This window comes from Tinamus guttatus, unplaced genomic scaffold (genome assembly GCF_059628265.1).
Source record: "Tinamus guttatus ecotype Peru unplaced genomic scaffold, ASM5962826v1 Tinamus_guttatus_pri_ptg000247l, whole genome shotgun sequence".
Taxonomy (NCBI): Eukaryota; Metazoa; Chordata; class Aves; order Tinamiformes; family Tinamidae; genus Tinamus; species Tinamus guttatus.
In genome coordinates this window covers 2,463,455-2,480,862 of record NW_028288781.1, presented here as the reverse complement: position 1 = coordinate 2,480,862, position 17,408 = coordinate 2,463,455, and the positions used below count along the sequence as shown (strand labels likewise).

Below are 17,408 nucleotides of genomic sequence, written 5' to 3'. Positions count from 1 at the left end.
TCAAATGTTTGTGGTTTTAAGAAGTGTTTGTATATATGTAACATAAAAAAAAAAATTAGACCTACCTTTATGTTGCAACGCACTTTTTGGTTGCTTCAATAGTTGATGATGTCTGGCGCTCTAGTGGAGCTAGACTCGAAGGATGTGTTGAGTTGATAGATAGAAGTAGAAGGATGAGGTTGCTATTTTATGCAGTCTGAGAATCCTTGCTTTGGTACGTATACAAAGTTAGGGACTTGTAAATAAGGACCTCTCTAATTTGGGGCTCTGCTTAGTTCCTGAAACTGTTAGATTGCAAAGCTGTTTTTCCAACACTTCCCTGTTTCAGCTCGCACAAAAGCTACTCTACATGGGCGCGCGCAGGGCAAGGGGCTCGGGGCTTTCTGACAGTCTCCTAGCAGCTCTCTGAACGTGAGTTCTGTCTCATCCCCCCTCCTCGCTCCGGAGGCTCCGCTCCTCGCAGCCGCGGGTGACCGGCACAGATGATGCTTCAGTGACTCAGCCCAGTGCGCTGAGAAGCAGAACGGATCCTTGTCACAGGCTGGTTGGCAGCAGAACTTCAGCAGATCACCCTCCAAAAGAAATGCGTGTGTTTCAGGACCCTTCCCTACCTGTCCTCAGACAATTATTTAGATGGTGATAACCTGCTCTGGAGCGCTCGCCCCTTGGCATCAGCTAGAGCAGCTTGTGTAATGTGCTTTGGTCTGTGGTGTTCCTTCTGCTTCACTCCTGATCTGTCTCCAGTTCCTCTGCTTTCTATTAATAATATAGACTTGCTTATGTTTTAATAGATCTATTTGTCCTCACACTGCCTGGTTTCTGAGATAAATACAGGACAAAGAGGGCTCCTTGCAGTCAGGTTTGGTGGTTGCATCCTATAATAGGGAATTCCTAGGAAAAAAGCCCCAAAGTGTCCTCTGTGCATTCTCAAAAGCCACTAATTTGGTGACAGTCAAGCAGATTCTCTTGCTTTGGGGTATGCCTGTAGTCTGAATGTATGCCACAACTGTGGCTAGCGTCTCTCTTAGCTCCACTATCCTCTTTCTCTCTGCTCTGTTAAAAATCTGTTGGTTCCTTCTTCAGCGACCAACCGTCTATAAAAGTTGTGATTAAAAAGCAGGTTTGGCTTGAATCAGGACCAAGCCTTTTAATATTTATTATTTTTTCCCTCTCCCTTGCGGTCTCCTAGACTGGAGATGTTTGGGATGGTGTTTACCAGTGGATAGCAGAAGGGCCCAGAGCTCAGTGTGTCCTTCAGATGTTTTAAGAGTAATGAGCTGGTAAACACATGTTTAGACACAGGCTAGTTACGTAACTCAGATTAATGCCTTAACTTGCTCTATTTATTGCAGCTCAGCTTTTGGGGCTTAGCAAAACTATTTATCAGTAGAGTTCCACGCCAAAACTTGGTTTGCGTTTGGAGCAGATCAAATAGTCACTTTGCAAAGCAATCAGTCTGAGTTCACTGCACACAGTTGACTATTTGTGAATATGCAATAAGCAGAGAAGCTCCACTCCTCAGCGTCTGGCCAAAGACCTGTCCTACTGGAACAGCAATTGGAAGAGGAGCAGCTGGCAGATACCTGCTGAACCTGGATCACCAGCTGGTGCTCAGCGTACCTTTTATGACTAAGAAGCCGAATAAAAGAGTTCGGAACTGCTGCTTTTTTCAGGTAGGGGTTGTTTCCCAGCTTCCACACTTGTGCAGGATCTTGATACAAACTGGTTCTACAACAAAGTTGTTCTCTGAGTCCCTAGACGAGAAGGAGCAGACACCAGCCTGTACTAGTGTCTATTGATCACCTATTAAAAAAAAAGTATAAATATATATAGTCTTGCCAGGGCAGCACTGTGTTTTGCCACTGAGGACACAGAGGCTTAATCTTCCGGAGCAGCAGGCAGTCTTGGGGATGGAGCGCAGGAGGAGGTACAGCTGAGACGCTGCCTGCTGCTGGATTGCTATTTGGATAGGAGGAAGGCATGAGACCTCGAGAGGACATCTCATGTGAAGGCTGATGATATAATATGACCTCTTTGGGATCTACTGAAATGCCTGATTTTAGCAACCTTCAAAAATCTGAAAAGGCTTCTTTTTCCTTTTTTTTTTTCCTTTTTTTTTTCTTTGTAGTAATTAAAGAAAAATAAACTTCAGAAGTGAATATAAGTCCTGACAGCTGACAAAAAATCAAATGCATGGAAATGGATTTTGAGTACTCGATCCTGACTTTTTTACCGTTGTGGCAATAGCCACTGGGATGGTCCTGGGTGGTGCTTGTGACACAGTCAGCTTGTGCCTGGAGCTGTGCATGGTCACGCAGTTTCTTCTAGTGTTGTACGCGGTTGGCCGTGGCTTTAGTTTCCTTCCTGGGGCTGTCCCCCACTTTGCTCATGTGGAAGTGAGGGCGTTGTTGGAGGGTTTTGCACTTCCTGCCAGGAGCTCTAGGATCAGGGCAGGCAATGTATCCGATCTGCTGCAAGATGCTAGGAGTGGTAAAAACCACATTTCTCTTTCCTTCTCAGTTGGCTTCAGGCCAGGTGTGGCCCCCATACAGAGATGGGTTGTCCCCATCGCTGTCCCTGGTGGCATTTATGCTTTGGTGCTGACCTGTCCCAGTGCTGACCAGTTAGACTGAGCCAGGACACTTTATTCTGTCCTAGAGACCTCTATGATATTTATTTTTTTAATCTTTTCATTTAATTCAACAGGACAGTCTTTTAGAAAATACCATGTTGTGCTGAGGTGGCGAGTTGTACAGAGCCAGTCCCCTGCTCCTTGGCTTACCTACCACCCAGCAGAACTTCTGAGGCTGCGGGTGCCTCGCGAATTCACCTCCAAGCAGGTCAAAAGGTGCTTTGAGCGCAGTGTTGCTAGTGTATTTCCTTGCGTGCCGCGCTGCTGCGTTAGACGCCTGCCCGCTCACACCAGCCGCGCTGCCGTGCGCTCCGAGTGTTTGTGCTCGGAACACGGACGTGGGAGCAGGCTCAACACCAGTGTGGGCCTCACACGTTCGTATACCCCTCGTGCTGTATGAGGGAGGACTCGGTCCTTGTGCTTTGTGTGCTAGAAACATGAGAGCTGTATTTTTGGAAGTAGCATTTCTAAACAGCCTTACAAAGGATTTTCTTTTTTAAAAAAGGTGCAAGATTGAGTGCATGTTTACTTGCCCCAGATCAAAGGTTTTGAACACTAAGGTCGCTATCTGTTGAATGGACCCTCCTCTTGGCTCTCTTCTGTCTTCAGGCAATTGAAGCTCCCTCCCCTTTCTCTGCTGGTTTTCCTGTAAGTACATTTTTTTTCTTTTTTCCAAGAGAACTATATACACAAAAAATTCTAAGCAATGAAATGTTCAAGCCATAAAATGACAAGTGTGGGAAGACCCTCTTCACAAGTTTTAACATATTTGTAAGTAAACTGATGTTTGTATGAAATATTTTCATGGTAGAATGAATATTTAAAAAAAAAAAAAAAAAAACTTCCCACCAGATGTAAACCAAATTTAAAAGGATGTCTTTTTGTAAGATGCAAGTGTAATTGAATACCAATAAGTAGATTTTTTTTTTCTAATGGAGGATGACGTAAATTATCTTTGCAATGAAAAAATGTCATCTCTGCTGTTTGAGGAAGAATATTTATGCAGCGTTACACACAGCTGTTGTAAGTCATTGCAGTAGCAAGGCCAGTCTCATCTTTAGGACAGACCTCTCAGCTTTTCCCTCTGTGATATTGTACAACCCCACTCATCCCTCCTTTCTGCAGATTTCCTCCTACATTTTTTTCCTACTGTACCTGTACTGAATTTAACTATTGAGCTAAAATCCAGACTAAAATTGTGTACTATTTACTGTTTCTGCTGGGCCTTGTGCTATTTTAATACTCTTTAGCCCATACTTTTTGGGTGTCTGTTCTGACGAACTAAGTGCTAAGGAATAATCCTTGGGGTAAGCTTATACATGCATTAACAGTTAACCCCGGAGTATTTAACTTGTATACAGTACTTGATAGGTGTTTTATGACATTTGTACTAGAACTATGAGCCTTACTGAACATCTGTAGGTTTATTCATGACTTTTAAAAATGGATAACTCTAAGAAAGATGTTTACATGAATGATGATTGCCCTTCCTTGATGTTATGAATGAAGTTTTTATAGTGTGTTTGGGTGTATGTGCAAGGAAGCAAGAAAAAAAAAATGTTTCTGGAGAAAAATAGACTTGACAAACATTTGTAATAAGTGAATTTTAAAGATCGCTTTAATTGCGCTATGAAGGCAATGCAGATATTAAAATATTCAATTGACCAGAACAGTCTCTTCTCTCCTCTTTTTTTACATATCACGGTTTTGGGCATGGTCTGATTTCTCCCTCGTCGCGCTCATTCGCTTTGCGGCCACGTTTGTTGGTAAGGCGCAGGAGGAACAGGGTTTGGCCCACAGCTAACACCCTTTTGGGTCACCCTGTGTCAATAGCGAGGGAAAGCACGGCGCTTCCGCCCCGCGCCGGCTCTCCCGGCACCTCCGCACCTTCCCTCTCTGATCGCCGGGCTTCAGTCGCACGGGGTGGAACGACGTCCTGCTGGCCGGTGCGTGCCAAGGTTTCCTTAGCAGCAATGTTGGGATTGCCTGTGTGCGCTCGCGCGCCCGGAGGCTGTGGGAAGGCCGATGGTTCCTGCACAGGTAGCAGCAGCCGCGCAGCCCTCTCCGCTCTGCCGTCCCTCTGTGTCAGCAGGAGGCCGGGCCGGGCAGGCCCGGTGGCTCCGTGTGGGACGGAGGCCAAACGCGGCCGCTCTCCGCGCGCTGGCTGGGCCCGTCCCGCCCCGCTGGCAGCACCGCCTCCGCGGGATGGGACATTCCGGGAAGGGGGCAGCGGCCGTGGTTGCGGGTGGGCAGCGGGAGCTCCTCTCCTCACAGCAGCGAGGGGGAAGAGGTGAGTGTTTGCTGGCGCCACGGACGCCGCAAGCCGCCTACATCTGGGCCGCCGTGCGCGGGGCGCTGCTACGCGGTGCCGGGGCTCCTGCCAGGCTGCGGCTCGTCCCAGCGGGAGCGAAGGCCAGGTGAGCTGGGCGCTCCCAAGCAGGAGCAGGAGGGCGACGTGCCCATGCGGGTAGTGTCACAAGTGGCGTGCAGCCCGCTCGCTTTGGCTCGTGCTCCCGGGCGCTGGTGGGAATGGGACGACCTCTGTCCTGGGCCGAGCGCCCGACAGCATGCTGCGGGAATCCGGCACTATCTGCGGCACAGCACGCCGGGAAACGGTCAGGTGATGCTTGCTCAAGTGCTGCTCCTCTTGTCTTCCGCCTTGGGAGAGTCGCTAGCGCCCCTTTCCCTGCAGATTCCAGCATCTGCTCGAGTGGGTTCATGTACGGCCTAGAGCAGGATGGATCAGTACCGCTACTTCATCTTCAACCAGAGGAAGATGGTGGTGCTGGGGCTCCTGCAGGTAGCCTTCAGCACCGTGTGCGTCGTCAGCGGCTTCATAGATGGCGTGTTCAGAGCAGAGTCCGAGCTGAGCAAAACCAGAGCTCCCATCTGGGCCGGGATGGTAAAGTTGCACGCTGTTTTCCTATTTTTCACTTTCTTTTCCTCTCCCCACCTCTACTGCTAGCACAAAGGTTGGGGAGGGTGAGGGATCCTTGCCCTCTTCCCTGTTTCCTGCTTTAAGCCTGGCTGATAAAGGTTTCCCTGTTCTGCCACAGGCAACAGAGTGGATTTGCGCTGGGGAAAAAAAGAGTCTCTACTCTGAGGGGACTAAATTGAAACATTTTCTGTTGGGTATAACAGAAGAGGAGGTGTTGTGGCATTTTTAATTTCCCAACCCCACCCCAGAAATATAGCGACCAAAGAAAGGTCAGTGAAGGTTAGGAGGGAGCACTTTTAGACTGTCGAGCCCAGCATAGCACTTGCATCGCGTACATTAACTTCCAGCGATAATGTGTGTAGCAGAGCAAAGTGCTGATAAGTCTTGTACTGTGGCTAGGAACAGTGCAGGCCCCAGCTTGATGTGGGGCTCTGTGCTTGGTGAGCAGTAAAGCAGCATATTTTTTTTTATTAGTTTATTCAGATTTCAGCTGTGTTACTTAGCTGGTATATAAGGCCAGCCCAAGGGTCACTGTCATGGGCGGGGGTGACTCATGGATCGGACAAACTTCACCCAGTACCGTGCCCTGCTGTCGGTGCTAGCTCTCAAGAGATGCTTCAGTGGAAAGTACACAAAAAAAAAAAAAAACACTTCTCTTCCCTCTTCCCCTTTCTTCTGGTTTTAGTTATACTGATATAAGTCTTGAAAATGAGGGCCTTCCATTTATTCTGCAGTTTATGTTCAGAGTTGACTCTCCCAGTTACTAATTGCTTTTCTGCTCTGCAGGTCATGGGCATTCCAGGTGTTCTGGCTCTATTTTCCTCTCAGAGGAAGAATCCCATTCTTGTAAGGTTTGGGGGTTTATGTGTGTATGGGACACGGGCAAAATTTTTTTTAGAGGCAATCAAGCACAGTTTTGCTAGGAAATGAAATAGTTGGTTCTTGCTGAAGGATTGAGAACTTATTTTTAGTGAATTATTGTCTTTTTTTAAAAAAAGTGCTCAATGCTTAAGGAAAATGGGAATGCAAGTTATCACTTTCTATTGCAGAACATGAGCTCTGGCCCCAAAAAAAAAAAAAAAAAAAAAAAAAAAACACATAAGAATGATTGTTCTCGAATACATTGTTTGGTATTCCCTCCAGTTACTAAGAACTGTGCACACTAATATAGGAAGTAAGTTAATTGACTAGTGCATTCCCCAGACAGTTCCCTCTAGCTGTGTAAATGCCAAAGGGATATATTGTTTATAAGTGAGTGAACTGTAAGGACAAACTCTTTGCTCTCAGCTAGCACTTGCAGTTAAGATTTGAGGCTAAATTTTTATCCCACAAATCCAGTATCATGGCAACCTTTCTTGTTTGATCCGTGTGATGGTCACGACAGGATTCTTTTTGGTGTTTCAGGATATCAAAGGCCAGAGCCTGCCACACTTGGTAATATATTCCGTTCATTCTGACCTGCATTGAGCAGTGGGAGGATAGCTCTAAATCCTTTACCTCCTTGTTTTCCTTTGTTTTGCCTGTGCAGGTGACTGCAGTGATAATTGCTTCCGTAATCTCATGTGCTACCATCTTCATTGTAATGGTTTATAGCTCCCTAACTTTGAACTATGGGGAAGAGGAGTTAAATCACCTACCACTCCATACTGTCCATACAGTAAGTATCTGTTGTGCTTATTATTCCTTAACATGAGTGTCTAAATCCGTGGATGTTACTGAGACATTACTTGGGATTAGAACAGGATGTACAGTCTGCCTGTCACCATGTGCAGTGATGCCTGCAGCGGGGGACTTACTTGCAGACTCACAAAATCATGGTACTGGTCATGAGGATGGATCGTTACCTGCTGTATCCCTGGCCTCAGTCAATGCAGCAATTACTAGACTCTTAAATCCATTTCAGAATACATCTCAAGAGACAAACTCATTAAAGGGTCAGCTGATTAAAAAGTGATATTATTTCAGGAGTACCCCACACATCAAAGAAAGAATGAGTTGGCCCTGTTATACCTCAGACCTGGTACAGGCTGTTCTTTCCTGCAGTGTATTTGCTTGAGGTAGCTGATGCTGTTCATCAGTTTCTTGTGAAACGATCTCAGCTGTTGGGCTGGTAAGGTGCAAGTCAGCAAGATGTTTTTCAGATTCGATGTGAGGAGGAGCAGTCATTCTTTGGATTTGTACTCACTCTTAAATGAGTACAGCTCATTTACAGAGTTGTACAACTATTTCCAAACCTGACACTGCTGCGTAGGGTCTTAGGTTTAATAAGATACCTTATCTTTCTGCTTGCTCTTTTTCTTATTTGAGTTTCACACTTGGTTTGCTCTTCCAAGCATAGAAAGAAAAGCCTTTAGTAAGAGTGACTTTAAATCAATACCTTAACATATAATCACAACATTCTCACAGTGCATGGAATATTTTTGATGGAGCGCTTCAGCCTGTTTTTCAGGATGAGGCTTTAACATGTGATTTTTATTTATTTTTTACTTGCAGAAGTACGTACTTCATAGAGTTGTCAAGGGTGCCAACATAGTCATGTTAATTGCGTCCGTCTGCAGTGCACTTGTTCTGCTGGTTATTGCTTACCTGGGCTGTCAAAGTCTTCCATACTGCTCGTGCTATGATAGCACAACTGGAATGGTGAGTGAGGAGCACTGAGTTATTGCTGTTGGATGTGGTTGGAGGGGAGGAAACTGGGGAGGTGGTGAATGCTATTCTATAAACCCTGCGCTTTATCCCACTCATCTAGCGCTAAGTTTAAGAAGTGAAGGTGAGGTTAGAAGGCATTTATAGTTTCATATTTTCCTTTTATTTCCTCTCCTCTTATTAAGAGTGTTGTGTTAGACCTATTGAAGGTTAACTTAATTTTCTAAAACATTAGTGCTTAAGGTAGTGTGGTGCCATTTTCTATGGATTTCTGCTCCCCTGCTTAAACATTTCTCTTTCCCCTCTTCCCCTTAAACTGGTGATTGTACTGTGGTACAGCATTTCAAAAACGTCTGGACAAAGGTACCAAGTATTTGAAAGTGTGTAATGTAAGGCTGCTTCAAACTTTCAAACTCAAACTTTCAAAATTTGTTAAGAGGAGCGAATCACACAGACTTTTGCATGAGTTCAGCTATTTTTTGGAACAAACCCACTGACTGAGTTTCTGATGGCATTATTTCTTTTGTAGGAATGGTTGCAACCTAATGATGACCAAATTCAGGCTGTGGAAATGATTTGCGCTGTGCAAAGTGAGTTAACATTTTCCATACGTATACTTATATATAAACCAGGGACACAGAGGGAACATCCCAGATAGATAAACTTTACCTCATGGGCCAAAATTCTGATAACCAAAATACACCAGACAAAAGGAACCTGGAATTTCGTCCAAGACTCTGTCTGGGTTTAATGACTTCCTTTCCTTCAATACACAGGTCCTGGGAACAGCATTTTTAATACCCCAGTTCAGTTTCCTGTTCAAGACCTAGACACTGAGGAAGACATATCCAAACCTCCACCATACATCAGAATGGCTTGAAAAAGTGATGAGCACTTCAAATTACACATCTAAAAGCCTCACAAGACAGCTGTGAGAAGTTCTTCGTTCTTCAAGATGGTTATGCACTTTGCCTCTTAATAAAATTTGCACAGAAGGAGAACACTCAGGACACCCAATGTTCAGCAAAGACCACAACGCAGAAGGAAAAAAGTGATGATATTTTTGTACTATTCATACCTTGTAGAGTTAAAGATACCTCATTGCCTCTGGGAAGCATGAGCTTACTGTCTCTGTCTTTTGTGTTTCATTCGTGTTTCATTCCAGTAGAATTCATCCTGTGGTTTGTCTAACAGTGCTAGCCTCACACATTCAAATATTAAACATTCTCTTCCTCCTCAACTATGCTCTTAATTTCCTATGAATTATCTATCATAGAGGACCCGCTTCACTAGTCAGTATCAGTGTATGTTCCCTGTGGTGGGGAGGGTGCAGGAAACATTTCTAATGTGAGGTTTTGCCCGTGCCATTCAGACTCCTCTGTCAAAACATGGATTCAGGGGGATGCAAAAGGCATACCTAATTTTAGTGATAAAGTGTAAGAACTTGATTTGCAGTACTTCCCCTTACAGATAACTTAGATACTCTGAATTCAGGTGGAATTTGGGATATTTTTTTTTAAAAAAAACACAACTTATTTTTAGGCCCAGTCTGCCAAACCAGATATAGCCCAAGGGCTTTACACCCCAGTCCTAAGTGTAGGCAAACTTCCCCCGACTCCTGAAGTGCTCAGATAACCCTCGTGCCCTTGCAGCTCACTTTGAGGCCGGCCATGGGATCCAAGCACTGGATTACGCATCCCACAGATGAGATGAGTTGGAGAGTGATAGGGCACGTGGGGTTGGGCAGGACTTGGAAGGCGAATCCTCACCTTGGGAAACATGTCACCTGCTGTAACCGGCAGGGTAAGGAATTCTGCTACTAGTCCTGCAAATCCAGGAATGATCTTCGATAAGGGTTATCCAAGGATAATGACAAAGGTGCCTCCTAAGAGGAGCCAAAATTAAATTGTTCTTGAAATCTGTTTTTCTAGGCCCTAAAGGCTTTTTCAGAGCACTAGTAAAGAGGCCTGGACACCTAAATTGAGGCCCTGCATTCCTCTTTGCAGGCAAAGTGCCCATCCCTCCTCAGAGTTATCGTTTATCACATACACATTTAAAACACTATTGGGTCCAGCACAGCTTGCTGTAGGTGCATCAGAATGCACGTGGCTGTATCCAGCTAACCTATGTACTCTGGCATCTAAAAGTTAGCACATCCTGACCATCTAATTTTAAAGCCTCCCTGGCCTCTTGGAGTTGGCCAGGAGCAGCAGGGGAAAGTCAGTTCCTATCAAATTGGTTGTAAGACTCTGAGGAATAAACATCTTCCAGTACAAAATACAGTGCCTCAGCAGTCAGGAAAGGCCTCCCATTTGCAGCTGCAGCTCCTACTCTGGTGCAGAGGAGTTAGACCCCCCAGCCAACCAAACTCTTCCTGGGTTGGCTGTAAACGCCTCTATGCGTTTGCCGACACCAGAAGAAATGATCCCTTTGGAAAGCCCTGGGGATGGAGGAGCTGCCTCTGCACCCTGAGCTGTACAGGAGCTGGTGTGGAGAAGAAAACGGGACAGGAAGCAGCTCCGCTTCCACCCGCCCTAGCAGGCCTAAGCAAAATCAAACTTAGTCTGCACAGAGCTGTTTGCTTATCTGTGGTGCAACTGTTACACCAAAGCCGGGAGCTATAGAACTGACAGATAAAGAGGATTTTCTCCAGTGTTTTCAATCAGTATATGCCTAGCATTTTTTTCCTTACATTTGTTTGAGACAGTGGAAAAGCATTTAATTAAGAAAAGCAAAAAACGGTGGCACGAGGAATGGTAATAACTGGTAATTAGCCAATTAAAATTCACTCTCACCTTAACCCTGACTACAGGTGGTTGTGCCTTTAATGCAGTTACTCACAACATTTCAAAGCAAAAAATAGTACTGTGCCTTCTTCTATGGCATAGTACCTGTTAGCAAACATCACAGCACAAAGCACAGCTACTTTACTGCCCAATCCTAGCAAAAGTCAACAGTGCTCAAAATACCTTAACAAAGTAATTAGGTATTATACAAGTATGCAAAGAGTAAACTTCAACAGCGAAGTAAACTTGCTCTAATGCAGGCATGTTTTTGTTACATCGGAGGGTTAACTCCCGAGATGAGGAGCTAGTAACGAGCTGCATGACGGATGCACACAAAGCTGATGCAAAACAGACGCTGCTGAGAGAGCTCACATGTAAATCCAAGGTGCTCAGCTACCCGACAAGCCCAGCAGACCTCTGGCAGTGGCAAACACACTCCATCAACTATGAAACACACATTTTGGTATGTACTAAAGTACCAACATGTAAAAGAGAAGCATGCTCTGTGTTATTCTTAACTAAAAATGTATGTAATTTTTCAAGAGCAGCCACAAAGCCCTGGGTGATATCTGTATTTCTTTTCCAATATGCCATTTGCAATCCTTCCAGGGATGCAACTCCAAAACTGCTATCACAACACTGGCTTGAGAACACCTCAATCACTTAAATGGTTGCAGTTCCAACAGTTTTTTCTACCAAAAAAGAGTTTCTACCAATACTGCAATACTGAAATTGGTGGAACCTCTACCCCAATTTGGCGTCACTGCCTCTAATGAGTTAGCATGACAAAAAACATATGCAGGATTGCTGGTGCCAGTGCTATGTTTATCAGTCTGCACTAAACACTAGTTACGGTTCTCAGAGCTCAGCAACAGCTCCAGAGACATCTTGCCTCAGTGCCTCAGCTTTCTCTGCTGGAAACCACATTTATTACTATTATTATTATTAATTCCAAGCACATACAGCCACCACCCCTCCAGCAGCAATGCCCTCTGCACTCAGTCCCCCAGACCTGTCTGGGAAGCAGCCAGCTTCCTCATTTCTTCCTGCCACAGAAAGTCAACATCAGCCTGGAATCCTTCCCGTCATCCTCAGCAAAGAGCAGAGGAGGGAAGCTGGGGCCTGATATGGTACAGGTGCCGCTGCCAAGGCTGGTGTAGCAGCTGATACACCTTGACCGGGTGCCTGCTGAGCACTGTGAGCAAGCGCAGGTGGAAGTGGGGAAGGGAAAACACTCCCAGGTGCTACCCCATTCCCAGCCCATCCTGCGCACGCAGGTGCTGTGCTCGTTCCCATCTCAGAAATGAGTGTTGAAGGGAACGACACATGCAAATGTGCCTCAGATCTCCTCAAGGACAAGCATTTTGTTATCTAGCTCTTTTCTACCACATATTATAATGCTTTTTCTCTGTCCAGCTAAGCTGTGCATGAGCATCTTGCCTGTGTACTGGACTACCTCCATTATGTGGTCTTGTAAATCAAAATTTGGTGGTTACCCAGTATTTCACACTTGTTGTATGTTAGCATTCTTTGCATTAGAAAAAGACAAGACATACAGGTTTAAATATATTTTCTTTTTTGGGGGTAATCTTGGCAAAAATGTTACCTTATTCACTGCCATGCGGAGTAAATACAGAGAACCCCTGGGCTGTAAACCAAAGGATGTGAGACACCTCTCCCCACCATCAGTGCAGTGTGGTTAGGGCAGGCAATAGTTAATGACAGAGGTGTAATTCGGAGGCTGACCAGGAACGCTGTTTCTGTGGGTTAACATTCAACCAAGGGCGAGGCGTTTGCTCACGCCGTTTCCTCTGGTGCCTGCAGGGTGCTGCGGGGAAGCAGCTCGAGAGGCTGCTCAGCAGCGCTGGTCTCTTTTGATAACACGCTTTTTTCCTGTTTGTTTTGTTTGCTTGTTTTTTAACTTCATTCCTAGTCCCATTCCCCAGTGCCTACGTAGCCTTCTCCTGCAATAGCAGTGGTATTGCAGTAGCAAGTGACAGCTGTGATTTGCCCCGGCCTCATTCAGTAAGAAAGAGGGTTCCTCACTGTCCTGAACGCTGTCTGCTCGCAGCACGTGGCAGCCTTGCAGCTCCTGGTGCCCGGGGAGGTTGCAAAGAGCATGGAGAATGTCATTTTTTTTTAAAGCCAAAATTCAGTACTAAGAGATGAACTGCCTATGCCATTTGCTGTGGGAAGTGACTCCAGTAATGCCGGGTTCCTGCTCACTAGGGAAAACATCTAAGCCATTTACTACACAAAGGTTCTAGTTTACAGCAGAAGAATTAGCTGTCTTAATAAATCAAGAGTTTCTCACCAAAGCCTTTCCTCGGCCCCAGGGGCTCAGTGGTGGCAGCTTCCTGCATGAAGCTCCCTGGCTGATGTCTTGCTCTCTGGGTAGCCTGTCACACATGCAGAATCAATGCTGGCTGCTAGGTGGGAAGCACCACAGAGGGGAGCCTTAAATGAGCTGGGACAGCACAGCAGTGGCACTAATCAAAATAAAGGTGTGTTCAGAAAACCGGAAGCGTCGGCACTTGGGAGGAGGAAGGTTTTATTTTTAGCATATAAATGTGGGAGCTAGTACTTAGGCTTGACTTTTACTTGAGGAGGAGAAGCTTATCAAAGCAAATGCCATTTCCTACTCCTCTTCAGCAGATTTTCTGTAAAGAATTCAAGTGCTTTCCCCCACACCTCCTAAGGTCAATCCGATGATTGAAACACCACCATATACCCATAAACCATATAGTTTCACTTGCACTTTGCTTAGTTCCTTTGTGAGCTGTTGCAACATGCTCTTCTTCTTCAATTACAGCATAGGTTCTATCAATCAGAAACATGCAGCTTTAATTGCTCTGTACTTGCTCATGTACATGTTGCTTTAGCATTTAAAAAAAAAAAAAAAAAAAAAAAAAAAAAGAAGCTTGTCTCACTGCCTCCAATGTACAAGTGGGTTAAAAATAGCTTGAAATAATTGGCAAAGCTGTTGCATATATTTCAGGGCAAGTTTGATTTTTTTTTTTTTCTATTGTGTACCCTTCCTGGAATACACACACAAAGCATTCAGCAGGCTATAATCACTGCAGTGCTGCAATGCTATATATTAAAATGGGGAGGAGGGGGAAAATAGGAGACTAAAAGCATCTCCAGCTCTACAGGCTTGCACTAAAAATGACAGACCTGACCCAAATAGGCTGCTACTTGCCCATGAGAGAGAGAGAGAGAGAGAGAGAGAGAGAGGAAAAAAAAAGCTCTTTAACCATGCTTTACTATGAATGATTCACGTGCAGTACAATGTCTCTATAAGTAAATAATAAAAATATTCATTAAGATTGAGTTTATCTTATTGCCTTACAACAGGGCCTTTTCAGCCTGTGGCCTTCTCAGAGGGACTATGCAAACAGTTTAAAAAAAAAAAAAAAAAAAGACCTCAGATCACTGTCTTATGACGTTTGTTTTCACAGAATGGTTGAGGTTGGAAGGGGCCTCTAGAGATCATCTAGTCCAACACCCCCACCCCCGCCCCCCCCCGCCTCCAGCAGGGACACCTAGAGCACAAGGCACAGGGTGACATCTGGGTTTGAAGATCTCCAGAGAAGGAGACTCCACAACCTCTCTGGGCAGCCTGTTCCAGTGCTCTGTCACCCTCACAGGGAAGAAGTTCTTCCTCACAGCCAGATGGAACTTACTGTGTTTCAGTTTGTACCCATTAACCCTCATCCTGTCACCAGCCACCACGGAGAAGAGTTTGGCCCCATCCTCCCTACATGCTCCCCTCAGGTACTTCTACACATTCATCAGAACTCCTCTCAGTCTTCTCTAGGCTAAACGGGCTCAGCTCACTTTGTCTTTCCTCATACGATAGCTGCTCCAGTCCCTTAATCATCTCCGTGGCAGTACGCTGCACCGTCTTTAGAAGCTCAATGTCCTTCTTGTACCAGGGAGCCCAGGACTGCCCCCAATACTCCAGGTGCGGCCTCACAGAGCTGAGCTGAGGGGCAGGATCCCCTCCCTCGACCTGCTGGCAACACTCCTCCTGATGCAACCAGGATCCCATTGGCCTTCTTGGCCACGAGGGCACATTGCTGCCTCATGGTTATGTTGTTGTCAATGAGGACTCCCAAATCGCTGTCTGTGGAGCTGCTTTCCAGCAGGTCAACCCTTAATCTGTCCTGGGGCTATTCCTCCCCAGGTGCAGGACTCCACATATGTCCTTGTTGAACCTCATGTGGTTCCCTTCTGCCCAGCTCTCCATCCTGTCTAGGTCCCTCTGAATGGTAGCACAGCCCTCCGGCGTGATGGCCACTCCATACAGTTTGGTATTGTTGACAAAACTTGCTGTGCCCTCATATATTGATGAACAAGTTGAACAGCACTGTGCCCAGTACTGCCCCCTGCAGGGCACTACTGGCCACAGGTCTCCAACTAGACTCAGCCCCATTTATCACGACCCTCTGAGCTCTGCTGTCCAGACAGTTCTCAATCCACCTCACTGTCCACTCATCTAACTCACACTTCTGGAGCTTCCCCATGAGGATGTTATGGGAGATGGTGTCAAAAGACTTGCTGACGTCAAGGTTAAAAAAAAAAAAAAAAAAAAAAATCCATGGCTCTCCCATCATCCAGCCATCCAGTCAGCCCAGTCATGGAAGGCTATCAATTAGGTTCATCAAACATGACTTCACCTTGGTAAATCCGTGCTGACTACTCCTGACCACCTTCTTTTCCTTGACATGCCTAGAGATGGTCTCTAGGATGAGCGGCTCCACCACCTTTCCAGGGATGGCGATGAGGCTGACCAGCCTGTAGTTTCCCGGGTCCTCCCTCTTGCCCTTTTTGAAGACTGGAGCTGACAGATTTCTTCCAGTCTTCTGGCACCTCCCCTTCCCTCCATGATCTCTCGAAGATGATGGAGAGCAGCTGACCAATGCCCGCCCCCCCCCCCCCCCCACACACACACACACACCAGTTCCCTCAGCACTCTTGGGTGTATCCCATCTGGGCCCATAGATTTATGTGCCAGTTTGCCTAAATAATCCCTAACCCACTCCTCCCTAACCAGCAGAAAGTCCTCCTCTCTCCTGGTTCTCTCTTTTGTCTCTGGGCTCTGTAGCTCATGGAGACTGGCCTTAGGAGTAAAGACAGAAGCAAAGAAGGCATTTAGTAACTCTGCCTTCTCTGCATCCTCCGTCACCAAGGCACCCTCCCCATCCAGCAGCAGACCAACATTTTCCCTAGTCTTCCTCTTGCTGCTGCTGTATTTATAGAAGCCCTTCCTGTTGTACCTGACATCTCTTGCTAACTCTCATTCCAAACAGGCCTTGGCCTTCCTCATTGTATCCCTGCATTCCCTGACAATGTTCTTCCGCAAGAAGGGTCTGGCCCTTTTTCTGCATTATATATGCACTCCTTTTCTCATTAAGTTTACCCAACAGCTCCCTGCCCAACCACGCAGGTCTCCCCCACACCCCACCTTTCTTGACTTCTTTCTTGTAGGAATGCACAGATTCTGAGGTTAGAGAAAGTGGTTCTTGAATATTAAATATTAGCTAACTCTCCTGGAGCCTGCCTTTCCTTCTAGGATCCTGGCCCAGGGGATTCCTCCAAGAAGGTCCTGAAGGGATCAAAATTAATGCTCTCAAAGCTTTTCTTTGTGCACAAAAGAAAACCCATCAGAGCAAGTCCTATTTTAATCCATTTAGGAGATATTACCTATAATGAGGGTGCGGAAATCACCTCTTTGCAGACAGCCCAAGCCTGAGATGACATGCTGGTATTGAGGCATTCGAGGAGCACATGTGTTTGTTACTGAGAGAGACTACTTGAAGCTGGTATTGCCTCCTTGCTGCCAAGCTCCTACCCATAGCCATGTCCCTCAGCTGGTCGTCATCCTTACGGCATCTCCTGCAGACCATGGCAGGGCCTGCCTGTCAGGAGTCCTGTGGGCTCAGCAGCTTACATCAGTTTTCAGTGGTGGCCAGCATAGGACCAGAGGCAATGACCCCAAAATGAAACACAGGAGATTCCACCTGAACATGAGGAAGAACTTCTTTAGTGTGAGGGTGACAGAGCACTGTTAGGCTCTGTCAGAGCCTCACGAGGTTCAACAAGGACAAGTGCAGGGTCCTGCACCTGGGGAGGAATAACCTCAGGCACCAGGACAGATTAGAGGTTGACCTGCTGGAAAGCAGCTCCACAGACAGCAATTTGGGAGTCCTCATTGACAACAACATAACCATGAGGCAGCAATGTGCCCTCATGGCCAAGAAGGCCAATGGGATCCTGGTTGCATCAGGAGGAACGTTGCCAGCAGGTCGAGGGAGGGGATCCTGCCCCTCAGCTCAGCTCTGTGAGGCCGCACCTGGAGTATTGGGGGCAGTCCTGGGCTCCCTGGTACAAGAAGGACATT

At 46.2% G+C, this 17,408-nt stretch overlaps 1 protein-coding gene across 1 annotated transcript; it reads left to right on the top strand.

The window, feature by feature from the left end:
• The first annotated feature begins 5,368 nt into the window (after positions 1 to 5,368).
• On the top strand, positions 5,369 to 9,144 carry LOC148594390 (uncharacterized). Its single transcript, XM_088526594.1, has 6 exons — positions 5,369 to 5,534; positions 6,357 to 6,416; positions 7,099 to 7,227; positions 8,064 to 8,210; positions 8,746 to 8,806; positions 8,993 to 9,144. The coding sequence occupies exons 1-6, from the start codon at positions 5,370 to 5,372 to the stop codon at positions 9,094 to 9,096; spliced, it is 666 nt and encodes a 221-aa protein (XP_088382720.1). The 5' UTR covers position 5,369; the 3' UTR covers positions 9,097 to 9,144.
• The last annotated feature ends 8,264 nt before the right edge of the window (positions 9,145 to 17,408 follow it).

What these genes read in the sequence shown, in the direction of transcription:
- LOC148594390 (XM_088526594.1), top strand. Translation starts at nt 5,370, where the DNA reads ATGGATCAGTACCGCTACTTCATCTTCAACCAGAGGAAGATGGTGGTG. An exon ending in CTCCCATCTGGGCCGGGATG is followed by an intron (nt 5,535 to 6,356) that starts GTAAAGTTGCAC and finishes TCTGCTCTGCAG; the next exon opens with GTCATGGGCATTCCAGGTGT. An exon ending in ATGATAGCACAACTGGAATG is followed by an intron (nt 8,211 to 8,745) that starts GTGAGTGAGGAG and finishes TTTCTTTTGTAG; the next exon opens with GAATGGTTGCAACCTAATGA.